The sequence below is a fragment of the Petromyzon marinus genome, chromosome 43 (genome assembly GCF_048934315.1).
Source record: "Petromyzon marinus isolate PM22_M1 ecotype Great Lakes invasive population chromosome 43, UKy_Petmar_22M1.pri1.0, whole genome shotgun sequence".
Taxonomy (NCBI): domain Eukaryota; kingdom Metazoa; phylum Chordata; class Hyperoartia; order Petromyzontiformes; family Petromyzontidae; genus Petromyzon; species Petromyzon marinus.
The window spans coordinates 10,257,130-10,274,445 of NC_133709.1; the positions used below are offsets into that span (position 1 = coordinate 10,257,130).

The 17,316-nt window shown below is 57.0% G+C and overlaps 1 protein-coding gene across 1 annotated transcript in view; it reads right to left on the minus strand.

The window, feature by feature from the left end:
- The window catches only part of LOC116951368 (uncharacterized), a 117,812-nt gene that overhangs the window by 5,643 nt on the left and 94,853 nt on the right, over positions 1 to 17,316 (minus strand). The window contains exons 24-25 of the mRNA XM_076073822.1: positions 16,193 to 16,320; positions 647 to 717 (exon numbers count right to left, since the gene is read on the minus strand). Coding sequence (XP_075929937.1) covers positions 647 to 717; positions 16,193 to 16,320 — 199 coding nt within the window. The remainder of the gene's footprint in view (positions 1 to 646; positions 718 to 16,192; positions 16,321 to 17,316) is intronic.

The following is a 17,316-nucleotide window of genomic DNA, read 5'->3' on the forward strand; positions in this document are numbered from 1 at the left end:
TATCCACACAGGTCATAGGCCATGCAGATAGACAGCCAGATAGCCACACAGATCAGAGGCCTTTCAGATAGACAGCCAGATATCAACACAGGTCAAAGGGCCATTCAGATAGACAGCCAGATATCCAGACAGGTCAGAGGCCATTTCAGATAGACAGCCTGATATCCGGACAGGTCAGAGGCCATTCAGATAAAGAGCCAGATATCCGCACAGGTCAGAGGCCATTCAGATTGCCAAATATTTCCACTCAAGTCAGAGGCCATTCAAATAGACAGCCAGGTATCTGCACAGGTCAGAGGCCAATGAAATAGACAGCCAAATATCTGCTCAAGTCAGAAACCATTCAAATAGACAGCCAGATATCTGCACAGATCAGAAGCCATCCAGAGATATGCACACAGATCGCCCATCGTAATTCCACGCGCAGGGGTAGGAAACTAAAAAAAACGCGAAATCGGTACAAAACTCAACATTTCAAGAGCCGCATGTGGGACTTAGTGGTGAGCACTGGGGAGGGGAGGGGGAGGAGGAGATGTCTAGACAACGTCTATCACGTGTGCGGGGTGAGAGTTCAGTGGTGAGCACTGGGGAGGGGAGGGGGAGATGTCTAGACAACGTCTATCACGTGTGCGGGGTGAGAGTTCACCTTCTTGGCCTGGCAGTACTCCTTCTCGGTGATCCTGCCCAGCACCCAGGGCTTGCGTGGCACGCCAGGGACTGTGGAACCAAAGTACCGCATGCACGCACACACACACACATGCACACACACACACAGGTAAAGACAAAGATCCGCCATGGTGGCAAGAGGTTAACTCCCTTGCCTGGTATGCAAGAGGTTGTGGGTTCGATCCCGACCCTGACGCCTGCTGTATATTTGGAGTTTGCGTGTCTCTCTCTCTCTCTCCCCGTGGTCGCGTGGATTTTTCTCCGGGTCCTCCGACTTTTCCCTCCATATTTAGAAACACGCGTTTAGAGTATTTGGCCCGTATAAATTTTCACGTGATAAGCAATTTTCTTCAGCTATTATTTGTGGCCAGGTCGCTTCTGAAAAACGAGCAATATAGCACAGTTGGCTTTATCTGGTAAAATAAAATAAAACAGACTGCTGGGGCAAGTGCTGTTAGCGAGGAGCATCTATGCAGGCCGGCAAGTCACACACGAAGGGGTGGGTGGCCAGCACCGGGCTTGGCCCGCCTTGGTCTCCCTCGCTGCGATGTTTACACACCGCGCCAGGGGTACTCATTTGAGGCTGAGTCGACTTAGGAGAGACCCAGGACCGGTTCAGCTAATCGTCACTGGTGCTGGTGCCAGTGAGCGGGAATCGAACTCGAGTCGCTGTGTTTGTAGCGCAGCGCGCTAACCACTACCCCACTCGCACCCGTACACAAAGACAAAGATCCCCAACATTGGCTTAACAGACTGTTGAGGCACGTGCTGTTTGCGAGCACATGCCCTGACAGCCACACACACTCTCACACTCTGCCGAACAGAGAGGGAGAACGCACACAAACCCAACGCAGATAGGCGACCCGAATCGCAAATCGAACCCGGGCCCGCCTCTCCTTGCTGCGAGGCACGTGCACTGCCACCGCACCAACGCTCCGCACCCAAATCTAGGCGTTCAACGCTTCCTGTAAAAGCATCTCCCTGCTCGCGTCTGCGTGCGTTTACCCGCGCGTGCGTGCGTACGTACGTGCGTGCATGTGTATCAGCCACCCTCCCCCCTCCTTTCAGCTACCCCCCCCCCCCTTAACCCGCCCCCCTTCTCGAGTTCAGACCCCCCCCCCACCCCAACGCCAAGTCAAGTAATTTGGTCATTACACAGGCGGCTGGCTCGCTCGCCCTCCCGCCCGGCCGCGTGTAATGCGACGAGGACGACAACGATCATTATTGTGATGACGCCCCGAACCGGAGCATCACGTGGCAAAAGGAAGCCCCCCCCCCCCCAACCCCCTCTTTGGCATCGATCTCCCACCGCCGATCGATGCGGCTCGCCGCGACCGCTTGTACTCGGCCGACGAGCAGGTTATTGCATATATGTATTTGTGTGTGTGTGTACGAAGCTCAATAAATAAGTGGTTAAGTGTCGGCCACACGCATGACTGCGTGCACGTGCGTGCGTGCGTGTGCGTGTTGTGTCGGGCGTGGCGCTGGCCACTGACGCGTCCGCGTGTGCCGCGCCGTCCTCCCCCGGGCGCTGCTCGCTAACAGCACCTGCTCCAACAGCCTGCTGAGGCTACACGGGGGAACTTTGCCTTTGCAGTGATAGCGTAGCGGTTAGCGAGCTGTGCTGCCCCGAGTTCGATTCCCGGTCACGGGCAACAGCGCCGACGATTATCTGAACCGGTTGTGGGCCTCCCTCCCCTAGATCGACTCGGCCTCAAAATGAGCACCTGATGTGGTGTGAAAACGTCGGCACTCGGGAGACAAAGGCGTCCGGGCGTGGTGCTGGCCACTCGCCCCTTCGTGTGCCGTGTCAACCCTCCTAGGTGCCACTCGCTCACAGCACTTGCCCTAAAAGTCCGTTAAGGCTATATGCGCGATCTTTGAATCTGTTTTGTAGTTCGATCCATACAAAAAGACACAGATGCCCCTGATAACCTTAACAGACTGTGGGGACAGACGCTGTTAAGCGAGCATCTACGGAGGCCGGCATGGCACACGAAGGGGGTGGGTGGCCAGCACCACGCCCGGCCGCCTTTGTCTCCCGAGTGCCGACGTTTTACACAGCACACCAGGTACTCAATGGAGGCTGAGTAGGAGAGGCCCAGCACCGGGAATTGAACTTGGTTCACGAGGAGCATAGCGGAGCGCGCTAACCGCTACACTACCGCGTGCAGACATCATACGCACATACAAGCACAGATATAAAATCGCCGATAACCTTGCAAATTGTATAATGCATGAGTGGATTACTCATGCATTATAGTGGATTACTACAAAGTAGTCCACTTTTAACTATTTTTATTTTACCAGGGAAGGCCCACTGAGCTACGTAGCCCTTTTTCAGAAGCGACCTGGCTATCACAAATGATGGCTCAACGAAAGTGGCTTACCGTCACGTGGAAATGTATTGCAGCCAAATACTCTAAACGTGTGATGTTGATTATAAATACGGGGGGTAAAAACCGGAGGACCCGGATAAAAATCCACGCGACCACGGGGAGAGAGAGAGAGAGAAAACACCGCAAAACTCCAAATACACAGCAGCAGTCGTCGGGATCGAACCCACGACCTCCTGCACACCGGGAGAGGTAGTTAACATCTTCGCAGCGTGCCGAGAGAAGCGCTGGCAGGGGAGATAAGTGATTACGCCTCGTTAGGTGAGGAGTCCGATAGAGATGTTGCGATCTTGACGGGGCATCGCCCCGCTGGGCGCGCGTGGGTGTGACGGATCACGGGGCAGAGAGATAGAGGGGGGTGGGGGGAATCCGAGGAGGAGCTGTAAGGAGCGGCGGGGTCACAGGCACTCGGGGTTCGGTAGTGTGGACGGTAGCTTTAGGCGCTGCGTATATACGCCTCGTGTACATTGTACGCATGTAAACTTTCGTTCGTTTTAACACATATTCCTGATGCAAGCAGAGTCTGCCGAACTCGCGACTACGCACGCACGAGTGTGTGTGTCCGACTCATCTCTGTGTGTGTGTGTCCGACTCATCTCTGTGTGTGTGTGTCTGTGTGTGTCTGTGTGTGTGTGTCTGTGTCTGTGTGTGTCTGTGTGTGTGTGTCTGTGTGTGTGTGTCTGTGTGCCCGACTCGTCTGTGTGTGTGTGTCTGTGTGTGTCTGTGTGTGTGTGTCTGTGTCTGTGTGTGTCTGTGTGTGTGTCTGTGTGTGTGTGCACGACTCGTCTCTGTGTGCCCGTCTCGTCTCTGTGTGTGCCAGTTGCGTGTGGAGAGCGCCAGTGCAGCGATTGGCGCGCTGCGCTACAAAGCTGACGACCACGAGTTCGATTATCGCTTCCCCTCGGTCGACATCGCCACGAGGGAGACAAAGGTGGCCGGGCGTGGACCCAGCCACTCGCCTCGTGAGTTCGAAGGGCGCGCTCGACTCTCATTGGGCGAGGGGCCACCAAAGGCGTAGGGCGGCGCGCCCAATCGGATTTGAATTTGGAGAGCCGCTCAAATCGGATTGGTCGTCAGGGAAAACTAAACGGAGACGAGGGGTCGGTTGGGAGACCGTTACGGGGGCGGGGGGGGAACCGAAGAGGGGGATTGGTCGAGAGTCGTGGAAAGTTCGGGAAAGGGTGGTAAAGAGACTAGAAAGGGGAGGATAAGAAGGGGGTTCTCGGAGCGCTTGAACGGACTTCCTGATGTGTGACGCGCTGCGCGGGAAAGACGGCACGAGGATGAAGTTCAAGACTCATCCGGCTGGAACTCCTTTACACATGTTGTGTGCGAGTGCGCTTCCGTGTGCGTTTGTTTGTATGTATGCATGCTGAACTTCTTTCGCACATTATGGAGCCAACTGTGCTAATCGGAGGTGCGGCGGAAGGACAACAAATTGAACGCTATAAGCAGTTCTAAAGAAATGAGTTGGTCAATCGAGATTATTTTTAAAAAGTCCATAGCTCCAGTGGCTTCCTGATTTCGGAAGGAAGAGCGTTCCAGACGGCCGCAGAAGCGCATCTGAAAGCGCGCGATGGATTGACCGTGTATGTTTTTAGCGTGCACGCGTGTGTGTGTCTACGTATGTCTACGCGAGTCTGTGCGTGTAAAAATGTGTGTACATAGCGCATGTGCTTCCGTACGTATTGAACCGGTGCTGGGCCTCCCCGTGGTGGACTCAGCCTTAAATGAGTGTGTAAACATCGCCACTGGTGAGACAAAGGCGGCCGGATGTAGTGCTTGCCACTCAGCCTTCATTGGTTGCTGACTAACATCACTTGCCCCTTCAGTCTGTGAAAGGCAATCCGGGGCATCTTTACCTTTGTGTGTGCGCGTGTGTTGCCGTGTGTGTGTGTGGAACAACATCTGAGACTCAAGGCCAAGCACTCAGCCTCCTGGCTCCACCCCCAACCCCCCAGCCGCACAAACAATGACAAAGATCCCCCCTGTAGCCTTAACAGACTGTTGAGGCAAGTGCTGCTAGCGGGCAGCTACGAAGGCCTGCAGATGAGGCGGTGGGTGACCAGGATCGCGCTGATATTTACACGCAACGCCAGGTACTAATTTCAGGCTGAGTCGACCTAGGGGGAAAACCGATTCAAATTTTCGCCGAACCGATTGGTCGCCCCCCGCTATCGAACTCGGGTCGCCGGATTCGTAGCGCAGCGCGCTAATCACCGCACTACCGCTCCCCACACGCGCACACGCAAAACACGCGTACATGATCACGCACGCAGAAGCAATTGCGACATGTACACGCATCCTCACACGCTGACACACATATGCGCGAACTTTAAACAAGAGACAAAGATCCCCCGTGAGGCCTTAAAAGGCTGCACGGTCGAGTGCCGTTAGCGAGCAGCGCCTATGAAGGCCAGCACGGCACACGAGGTGGGCGACTGGGCGGCATAACGCCCGGCCACCTTTGTCTCCCCAGTGGCGATGTTTACTACACACCACACCGGGCTAACTCACTTGAGGCCGAGCCGACCAAGGAACCGGTTCAGATAATCGCCGCCCGCCGCTGGTGCCCCCCGTGAGCAGGAATCGAACTCGGGTCGTCGGGTTCGTAAAAGCGCAGTGAGGCGCGCGAGCGCGCGAGCGCGCTAACCGCTGCACCACCGCTCCCCACAAAAACACATGTTCACGCACGCGCGAGCGGCTGTCGCCAGGCGCACCGGGTTGCCGGCCTCGGCCGAGCACCGACATCCATCAACGCCTAATTTACACCAAGAACTCGGGGGTGGGGAGGTGGGAGGCAGCCGCCAACAATTTCCGCTCCGCCAGCAGTGCCCGCGCCAATTCAGCAGGGCCCCCCCCCGCCCCCCGTACAGCGCTCCACCCCCACACCCTCGCTCAACCCCAAACAACAACAACAACAAACAACAACAGCCGCCGCCGCCGTCACCGCGGCGCCCGTGCCATGCTAGGTGCGCTCCGAGGCTGCCGCGCGAAGCGTCCAAGTGTCGCCGCTGGGCAGGAGGGAGGGTCACGGGACGGACGCAGGAGCCCCCCACTGTGCCGACTCGCCCCGTTTCCCGCGATCCCCCGGTGGCGTCGCTCGTTGTTGTGAGCGTCCGCTCCTCTCTGCCCTCTTCCGTTGTTTCCCGCGAAATATATATATATAAACACGGGCCACAGCAGCAAAGGTGGACCTAGAGGACTTTGGGTGGCCATTTCGCAATGTTTTAGAGACTCCTTTTTGGGGTCTCAAGCAGGAAGTGCTTGCCCCCCCCCCCCCACCCCACCATTACTCCCCTTACCCCCCATCCCCGCTCATCATCATTCTTAGGTCTGCCACTGAGCATCAGCGAAACCATCACCATGACAACCGTCACCAGCACCAGCAAGTGTTCATCAGCATCAGCACCATCACCATGACAACCGTCACCAGCACCAGCAAGTGTTCATCAGCATCAGCACCATCACCATGACAACCGTCACCAGCATCAGCAAGTGTTCATCAGCATCAGCACCATCACCATGACAACCATCACCAGCACCAGCAAGTGTTCATCAGCATCAGCACCATCACCATGACAACCGTCACCAGCACCAGCAAGTGTTCATCAGCATCAGCACCATCACCATGACAACCGTCACCAGCACCAGCAAGTGTTCATCAGCATCAGCACCATCACCATGACAACCGTCACCAGCACCAGCAAGTGTTCATCAGCATCAGCACCATCACCATGACAACCGTCACCAGCACCAGCAAGTGTTCATCAGCATCATCACCATGACAACCGTCACCAGCACCAGCAAGTGTTCATCAGCATCAGCACCATCTGTAGCAATAGCACCAGCGTCATGATTGCTACCACCAGTATGACGAGCGCATTCGAACAACCACCACCATCACCACCACGTGAACCACCATCAGCATTACCACAGCAAAATCACAAGCGCCACTGCCACTACTACCACCACCACCACATCACCAGCAGCAGCAGCATTACCACAGCACCAATCACAACAACCGCCGGACGCCACTAAGTGGTGGTGACGTCACCGTGGTACTTGTACAGGCCAGAGCACTACCACCTTAACCATCAGTAAAGATAAAGATCCCCCGTGTAGCCTTAACAGACTGTCGGGGGCGAGGGCTGTTAACGAGAAGCACCTATGAAGGCCGGAACAGCAAAGGAGGGGGTGGGTGGCCAGCACCTCGCCCGGCCGCCTTTGTCTCCCCCAGGTACTCATTTGAGGCCGAGCTGCCCCAGGGGAAGCTCAAAGACTGGTTCCGATAATCATCACCGGCGTGGGCGACCGCGAGCGGGGAACGGAACCTCGGGGTCACGGCCGGGTTCGCAGCACAGCGCAGCGCGGCCCGGCGTGCTAACCGCAGCGCCACCGCTCACAAGGGCAGCACCGCCGCCACCACCGGCGCCACCACCGGCGCCACCAGCCGCACCATCCACGCCGCCGGCAACTCCACCACGACCGCCGCCGCCGCCGCCGCCGCCATCAGCGGGCGTGTGATGCGTGCCTGGATGAGATACGACCTCCTCCTCCTCCTCCTCCTCCTCCTCCAGCTCCCCCCCTCCCAAGCGAGGGCATCAATAACGCCCGCTGCTTCCGCTGACACCACGCGCCGCACACGCTCTCGACTCAATCGCCAATTTTGCGACCGGCAAGCACGTTTTTTTTTTTTACGAAAGTTATTTCCCTGCCACCGCCGCCACCGCCGCCCCCCCGGTTTTGTTTTTTAATATGATTTTCTTTGACTATATACACGCACGCGTGTGTGTGTGTGTGTGGGGGGAGAGCGGTGGAGCGGCGGGTTAGCGCCGCTGCGCTGCGAACACGGCGACCCGAGTTCGATTCCCGCTCACGGCCACCGGCGACGATTGTCTGAAGCGGTCCCCAGAGGCTCCCCTCGCCCCCTAGGTCGATTTTGCTGTTCTAAAATTTATTTTGCCGTTCTATAAATTACTCCCGATCAATGGCGGTGGCTCGCACTGCCACTGTGTGTGTGTGTGTACCTGGTGCGGTGTGTAAACATCGTCACTGGGGAGACAAAGGCGGCCGGGCGTGGTGTTGGCCACCCACCCCCTCGTGTGCCGTGCCGGCCTTCATAGGTGCTCGCTAACGGCACTTGCCCCAACAAGTCTGTTAAGGCTACACGTGCACATAGCCTGGCACAAGCGTCGCGGTGACGTTATCGCCACTTAATCGCGAATGGTGGTTGTTGTTGGGCCAATGAGTTCCTTTGTGTAAGTGCGTGTGTGTGTTCGTGTGTTTGTGCGTGTGTGCGTGAGTGACTGCGTGTGCGCGTTTATACATGCACACACGTGCGTGTGTGTGCTCACGGCCAACATCAGTGTCAAATATCTTAACCAATCGGTCCTGGGCCTCCCCCCTAAGGTGTCGACTCTGCACTTAAGTGCGATAACAGCAAAACATCGGCACTGGGGAGACAAAGGTGGCTGGGCGTGCCCTGGCGACACCAATCCCCTCGTGTCCCAGTGCTTACTAACAGCAGGACTTGTCCTTACACACTGCTGAGGCTGGACGGGGGATCTCTGTCTTTGTGCACGCGTGTGTGAGTGTGCGAGCGTGGGGAGGAGCGGTGGTGTAGCGGTTAGCGCGCTGCGCTACGAACCCGGCTACCCGAGTTCAATTCCCGCTCACGGCCAACACCGGTGACGATTAACTGTGCCGGTTCTGGTCCTCAAAATGAGTACCTGGTGCGGTGCGTAAACATCACCACTGGAGAGACAAAGGCGGCCGAGCGTGGTGCTGCCCACCCACCCCCCTCGTGCGCCGTGCCGGCCTTCATAGGTGCTACTCGCCAATGGCACTTTCCCCAAAAGCCTGCCGAGGCTAAACAGGGGATCTTTGTCTCTGTGCGTGCGTGAGTGAGTGTGCGAGTGTGCGAGTGTGCGAGTGTGCGAGTGTGCGAGTGTGCGAGTGCGCGAGTGCGCGAGTGCGCGAGTGCGTGAGTGCGTGAGTGTGCGTGAGTGTGCGAGTGCGTGAGTGTGCGAGTGCGTGAGTGCGTGTGTGAGTGCGTGTGTGAGTGCGTGAGTGCGTGAGTGTGCGAGTGTGTGTGCGTGTGCGAGTGTGCGAGTGTGCGAGTGCGTGAGTGCGTGAGTGCGTGAGTGCGTGTGTGTGCGTGTGTGAGTGCGTGTGTGAGTGTGTGAGTGTGCGAGTGAGTGTGTGAGTGCGAGCTGTAATTCACTTGCTGCTCTGGCGTCACCACATCCCGACCCCGGGGGGGGGTGGGGGGGGGCCCGCAGCGATAGCAGCGGCGGGGAAGAGGCAATCCCTGAGGTGTTGCGGACCCCGCGGCGGACTCCCCCGTAATGCGACCGTAATGGACAGCGTAATCAGATTACTGTCGCACACCCCGGACTCCTCCGCCGATTACTTTGCTTCTTTAGGGAAATGGATTCCTCCTCCAATTTTCTCGCCTCGTCAACGCCGCCCCCTCCCCGTCAATTCCATCGACGCCTGCTCGTCCCCCCCACAAGCCCCCCCCCCCCTCCTACACCGCAACCGCCCCTCCCCCCCCCCCCCCGCCCCACTCCACATTCCCATATCTGCTCCCCCAATATCCGATGATGTAACGGGCCGGGCGGTGCATCGGCACGTAGAGTTGGTGGGGCGGTGGGTTGACTCGGCCCATCATCATCCCTTCCTCCGCGGGTGGGAGTGTCGATAAAATGAGTACCGCTTTGTGCGCGAGGGCAAATTCAACAGCGGTAGAATTTGATATACTCGACCCCATCCCGTCATGGGAATGTGGAATTTTCACCGCTGGCTCTACAGGGTTGCGAACGAGGGGTGAGCATCGATGCGGTGGTGAGATCACCGGTACTGGGGGCAAGGTTAGCACAACAGATCGAGGTGTGAATGTTTACAAATCGTAAAGAATTGATGCTTTGACGGGTGATTCTGTGCCGAGGAGGTCGTGGGTTCGATCCCGACCCTGACGCCTGCTGCTGTATATTTGGAGTTTGCGTGTCTCTCTCTCCCTCATCATCATCATCACGGTGGCTAGGAGATGTTAACTACCTCGCCTGGTCTACAGGAGTGCATGGGTTCGACCCCGACCCTGACACCTGCTGCTGTATATTTGGAGTTTGCGTGTCTCTCTCTCTCTCATCATCATCATCACGGTGGCTAGGAGATGTTAACTACCTCGCCTGGTCTACAGGAGTGCATGGGTTCGACCCCGACCCCGGCACCTGCTGTGAATATATTTGGAGTTTGCGTGTCTCTCTCTCTCTCACCGTGTTCGCGTGGATTTGTCTCTGGGTCCTCTGGTTTTCCCCTCCACATTAATAATTATCAACGTGCATTTAGAGTATTTGGCTGCAATACATTTCCACGTGATGAGCCACTTGGTTGAGCTATCGTTTGTGGCCAGGTCGCCTCTGAAAAACGAGCTACGTAGCTCAGTGGGGCCTTACCTGGTAAAATACAAATCTAAAAAATATGGGCGTATGGGAGGTGTGTGTGCGTGGTGAGTACATTGAGTATGGGAGATAATAAGTCTGTTGAGTGTATATGGGTCTATGGTAGGTGTTGTGTGAGTGGTGAGCAGATATTTCACAGGGGATATGAGGCTGAAGTAGCGTGTTGAAGTAGAGGTTGTGGGATTGGGTTATTGGGGTAGCGATATTGGGGTAGGGGTGTTGGGGTAGGGGTATTGGGATAGGGGTATTGGGGTACGGGTATAGGTTAAGGGTATTGCGGTAGGGGTGTTGGGGTAGGGGTATTGGGATAGGGGTGTTGGGGAAGGGGTGTTGGGGTACAGGTGTTGGGGTAGGGGTGTTGGGGTAGGAGTATTGGGATAGGGGTGTTGGGGTAGGGGTATTGGGGTAGGGGTGTTGGGGTAGGGGTGTTGGGGTACGGATGTTGGGGTACGGGTGTTGGGGTAGGGGTGTTGGGGTAGGGGTGTTGGGGTAGGGGTGTTGGGGTAGGGGTGTTGGGGTAGGGGTATTGGGATAGGGGTGTTGGGGTGTTGGGGTAGGGGTGTTGGGGTAGGGGTGTTTGGGTAGGGGTGTTGCGGTGTTGTGGTCGGGGTGTTGGGGTAGGGGTGTTGTGGTAGGGGTGTTGTGGTAGGGGTGTTGGGGTAGGGGTGTTGGGGTAGGGGTGTTGGGGTAGGGGTGTTGGGGTAGGGGTGTTGTGATAGGGGTGTTGGTTGGCGCGGGGGTGGTGGGGTAGAAGAGAGGGGGGTGTGTGTGTGGTTGGATTTTGTCTTTACTAATGTCAGCGTCTTGGCAATTGCACCGGCACGGGGTCCCCGGCATCGATCCGGCACAGGGCTCGCGCACTCACGACGCCCGGCAGTGACAGAGAGAGGAGAGAGGAGAGAGAGATTCTTTAACATCTCAATGGCGAGGGTGGCTGCTCTGCCTTCAAAGTAAGCTCGCGCTACGATAAGGACATCACAAAGAAAAAGACCGCCCCCCACCATAGCCTCAACTGACTTTTGGGGCAAGTGCTGTTAGCGAGTGCCTATGAAGGCCGGCACGGTACACGAGGGAGGTGGGTGGGCAGCACAACGCCCGGCCGCCTTTGTCTCCCTTGTGGCGATGTTTACACATCGGCACTAGGTACTTGATTTGAGGCTGAATCGGCCTAGGGGAGCTCCCGGAACCGGCTCAGATGATCGTCACTGGCGTTGGCCGTGAGCGGGAATCGAACTCGGTTCGGAGCGCAGTACCGCTCCACCGCCGCTCCCCACACCCAGACGACAAAAAAGACAAACACTCACGCACGCACAGATGCACACTCACACAAATTCACATTCTCAAACATTCTGGTTTTGGTGGCCGTGAGAGGCAATCGAACTCGGGTCGCCAGGTTCGTGGTGCAGCACGCAAACTGCCACGTGCCCCCATGCAACCACGACCACTGCCTGATGACCCAAACAACACTAAATATACACGGGATAGGCTTCGCAGGATGCTGGGGCGAGTGCTGGTGGCGAGCGCCCATGAAGATCAGCGTGGCGCGCGATGGGCGGTGGTGTTGCGGCCAGCGCCACGCCCGTCCGCCTTTGTCTCTCCCAGTGGCGACGTTGACACACCACACCAGGTAGCTGCTCATTTACCGCCGAGTCTATAAACTATTTTTTTTTATTTTACCAGGTAAGGCCCAGTGAGCTGCATGGCTCATGTTTCACAGATGTTCGCTCAACAAAGTGGCTTACCATGCGGAAATTGACGGCAGCCAAAGATACTCTCAACGCGTGACGTTGTTGATTCTAAATGTGGAGGGAACAACCGGAGGATCCGCAGAAAATACCGCGTGCTCACGGGGAGGGCATGGAAATTCCAAATATACAGGCATCAGGGTTGGGATTGAAACGAAGACCTCCTGTATACCAGGCGAGGTAGTTAACATCTCGCCGCCATGGTGCCCTAGGGGGAGTGCAAGGACAAGTTCAGACATTTGGTCACACGTGTTAAATGGTGAGCGAAAATCGAACTCCGGACGCGGGAGTCCGTAGCGTGCAGTGCGCTAACCACTGTGCCACGGCTCCCCACTGACTACTCAATCGCCGACACTCAAATGAAATTTCCATGGTCGCCGTCATCATCATCATCATCATCATCCATGCTGCTGGAATTTAAATTGGTCCCTGCCAATGGAATGTGGAATTTCCTCCACTGAAAAAGAACGGTGCATGCCCGGCCACCTTTGCCTCCCTCGTGGCGATGTCGACGCATCGGTACCAGGGTATGCATTTGAGGTTGAATCGACCGAGGGGAAGCGATAATCGAACTCGTGGTCATCAGGTTCGTAGCACAGCGCGCCAATCGCTGTGCTACTGCTCTCCACACGCACTTGCGCACACACGGAGAAGTGACTACACACGCACACAGGTGCGTGTGTAGTCATGAGTTCAGAAGACTTTGCTTGCATCGCGCATATGTATTAAAACTCACATGTCCCTCCATCCCCTCCATTCTTATCTCTCTCCTCCCTCCATCTCCCTCCATCTCCCTCGATTTTCCTCCATCTCCATTCATCCCCCCATCTCTCTCCTCCCTCCATCTCGCCCCGTCTATCCCCCTCCATCCCCTCCATCCATCCCTCCATCTCCCTCTATCTCTATACTCCCTCCGTCTCCGTCCATCTCTCTCAATCTCTCTCCTCCCTCCACCTCCATCCATTACTCTCCTCCCTGCATCTCCCTGCATCTCCCTCCATCCCTCCTTCTCCCTGCATCCCCATCCATGCCTCCATCACCCTCCATCCCCATCCATCCCTCCCTCCACCTCCATCCCCATCCATCCCTCCATCACCCTCCATCCCCATCCATCCCTCCATCACCATCCATCCCCATCCATCCCTCCATCACCATCCATCCCCATCCATCCCTCCATCACCATCCATCCCCATCCATCCCCATCCATCCCTCCATCACCATCCATCCCCATCCATCCCTCCATCACCATCTATCCCCATCCATCCCTCCATCACCATCCATTTCCCTCGCTCCATCTCAATCCCTCCCTCTCTCTTCTCCGCTCACACACTCCTGATGCTGCCCCCCTCAACAACCAACACCTCCTGCCCCCCCCCCTGCACCCCCCCCCTTCCCGCAGGGAAAGTGACGCACGGACGCCCCCCTTGGTCGAGAGTTCGTGTGACAGTGGCAGAGTGGACGATTAGTGGAGAGAGAGGGGGGCAGATGGGAAAGAGGGGAGGGGGGGGGGCGATGAGAGAGAGAGGCAGGGGAGAGAGTGGACAAGAGAAGAACATGGGAGGGGGGAGGGAGATAGGAAGTAGAGGGGGGACAGAGTAGAAACATAGTGAAGAGAGAGAGAGTGGAGTGTGAGACAGAAGAGAGAGAGAGTGGAGTGTGAGACAGAAGAGAGAGAGAGAGTCGCAGGGGGGAAGAGTCAGGAGAGAGAAGCCAGTGGAGACAGAGAGGGTAGGGAGAGGAGAGTGAGGACAGATTGACGTAGAAAAAAAAAAGATAAAGAGGAGTGGGGGTGTGAGAACGCGTCGCGAGAGAGACAGAGAGAGACAGAGAGAGGGGAGAGTGGGGCGGCGAAATTGTATAAGAGGGATGAGAAAGGTGTGGGGAAAGAGAGTTGTGTGTGTGTGTGTGTAAAGAGAGAGGGGGATGATACAAGTGGGAGATGGAGAGCAGGAGAGAGGCAGGGTGGGGAGAGCGTCAGCTGGCAATGCAGCTCGGCAACGTTCATCAGGCGAGGGCCAAGTGAGAAGATGACTGCTATCCGTAACACCCACAACCCCGCAATTCCACATCACTTGTGATGATGCGTGCGTGCTTGCGTTGTTTGGCTGGGGTGGGGAGTGGTAATGCAGCGGTTAGCGCGCCACGCTATGAACCGGACGACCTGAGTTCAATTCCTGCTCACGGTGGACACCAGCGACGATTATCAAGCCGAGTGAGTGGGTGGGTCAGTAGGTGAGTGGGGGGGGTGAGTAGGTGAGTGGATGGGTGAGTAGGCGAGTGAGGGGGTGAGTAGGTGAGTGGGTGGGTGAGTAGGTGAGTGGGTGGGTCAGTAGGTGAGTGGGGGGGTGAATAGGTGAGTGGGTGAGTAGGTGAGTGGGTGGGTGAGTAGGTGAGTGGGGGGGTGAGTAGGTGAGTGGGTGGGTGAGTAGGTGAGTGGGTGGGTGAGTAGGTGAGTGGGTGGGTCAGTAGGTGAGTGGGGGGGTGAGTAGGTGAGTGGGTGGGTCAGTAGGTGAGTGGGTGGGTGAGTAGGTGAGTGGGTGGGTCAGTAGGTGAGTGGGTGAGTAGGTGAGTGGGTGGGTCAGTAGGTGAGTGGGTGAGTAGGTGAGTGGGTGAGTAGGTGAACGGGTGAGTAGGTGAGTGGGTGAGTAGGTGAACGGGTGAGTAGGTGAGTGGGTGAGTAGGTGAATGGGTGAGTAGGTGAGTGTGTGAGTAGGTGAACGGGTGAGTAGTTGAGTGGGTGAGTAGGTGCACGGGTGAGTAGGTGAGTGGGTGAGTAGGTGAATGGGTGAGTAGGTGAGTGGTGTGGGCGAGTAGGTGAGTAGGTGAGTGGTGTGGGCGAGTAGGTGAGTGGGTGAGTAGGTGAACGGGTGAGTAGGTGAGTGGGTGAGTAGGTGAATGGGTGAGTAGTTGAGTGGGTGAGTAGGTGAGTGGGTGAGTAGGTGAGTGGTGTGGGCGAGTAGGTGAGTGGGTGAGTAGGTGAGTGGTGTGGGTGAGTAGGTGAATGGGTGAGTAGGTGAGTGGTGTGGGTGAGTAGGTGAATGGGTGAGTAGGTGAGTGGTGTGGGTGAGTAGGTGAATGGGTGAGTAGGTGAGTGGTGTGGGTGAGTAGGTGAATGGGTGAGTAGGTGAATGGGTGAGTAGGTGAACGGGTGAGTAGGTGAATGGGTGAGTAGGTGAATGGGTGAGTAGGTGAGTGGGTGAGTAGGTGAGAGGGTGAGTAGGTGAGTGGGTGAGTAGTTGAGTGGGTCAGTAGGTGAATGGGTGAGTAGGTGAGTGGGTGAGTAGGTGAGTGGGTGAGTAGGTGAGTGGGTGAGTAGTTGAGTGGGTGAGTAGGTGAGTGGGTGAGTAGGTGAGTGGGTGAGTAGGTGAGTGGGTGAGTAGGTGAGTGGGTGAGTAGTTGAGTGGGTGAGTAGGTGAATGGGTGAGTAGGTGAGTGGGTGAGTAGGTGAGTGGGTGAGTAGGTGAGTGGGTGAGTAGTTGAGTGGGTGAGTAGGTGAATGGATGAGTAGGTGAACGGGTGAGTAGGTGAGTGGTGTGGGTGAGTAGGTGAGTGGGTGAGTAGGTGAATGGGTGAGTAGGTGAGTGGGTGAGTAGGTGAGTGGTGTGGGTGAGTAGGTGAATGGGTGAGTAGTTGAGTGGGTGAGTGGTGTGGGTGAGTAGGTGAGTGGGTGAGTAGGTGAGTGGTGTGGGTGAGTAGGTGAATGGATGAGTAGGTGAGCGGAGCGGGTGGGCGAGTTGCAGGAACCGATGGGAACCGCGAAGCTGCGAGGTCCAAATCTCGCTGTCACGTCACGAGCTGCCCACCGGAGCCAGCGGTGGGTCGCGGTGCGGTGCGGTGGGTCGCGGTGCGGTGCGGTGCGGTGAGGAGCGGTGCGGTGCGGTGCGGTGAGGAGCGCCGCTCGGCCAGGGCCCACACTGACCGGGGCGCAGCTCCAGTGGCGGCAGCGACTCGGCATGCAGGAAGTAGAGGGTGGGCCCCACCGTGAAGACGACGTAGTTGTCGTGCCGCTCGTCCAGGATGATGAGCACCAGGTCTCCCACCTGGAAGCTGCGGCGACACGAACACACGTTAAACGCGCGCTGCAAGTCGCTCGCCACGGATGAGCCGCTGCCGCCAGTCGCTGATCTCGCCCCGGAGGGTAAACCATCATCCACCGCGCGAGCTTCCATCATCCTCGCAGCAGCAGCGGCGGCGGCACTTTGGCTGCTGGCCGTCGGACGACGACGGCGGTGGTCGCCGCATCGAGCGCTTTCAGATGCGCTTCAGCGGCCGTCTGGAACGCTCTCCCTTCCGATATTCGGAAACTACAGGAGATAATCACTTAAAAAATCTTGAGTTTAGTTTGTTGTCCGTCGACCGCACCTCCAAATGGCACGGTTGGCTACGTACGGTGCAGAAAAAGTTCAACATACATACATACATACAAAGATCCCCCGTACAGCCTTAACAGACTGTTGGGGCAAGTGCTGTTAGCGAGCACCTATGAAGGTCGGCACGCCACACGGGGCGGTGGGGGGTGGGGGGACAGCACCACGCCCGGCCGCCTTTGTCCTCCGAGTCACAATGTTTACACACCGCAGAAGGTAATCGCTCGAGGTAGAGTCGACCTACATGGGAGGCCCACGACCGGTGCAGATGTTCCTCACCAACGTTGGCTGTTGGCCACGAGCGGGAATCAAAACTCCGGTCGCGGGGTTCATAGCGCAACGACGCACTGACCGTGGCACCGCCACAGACACATACACACCGATATAACCATCCTTGATGACGTGCGTGTGTGTGTGTGTGTGTGCGTGCGTCAGATGTGGTACGGGAGGATGTGGAGCTGAGTGGACTTGCCAAAGACTGGTACCAGCGGTGTCAGGTTCGGCCTCCATGGAGGAGGCTCGTGAAGGACGCTACTGGGCAGTTGGAGGCAGCCACCCTCCAACAACAACTGATGGCAGAGGAGCAAGGCTCACAACAACGAGCGGAGGGCAGGGTGGCTAAAATCTAGCAAAGTTGGCACAGTAGGGTGTACAGTCAGCCAACCCAAGGCACCTG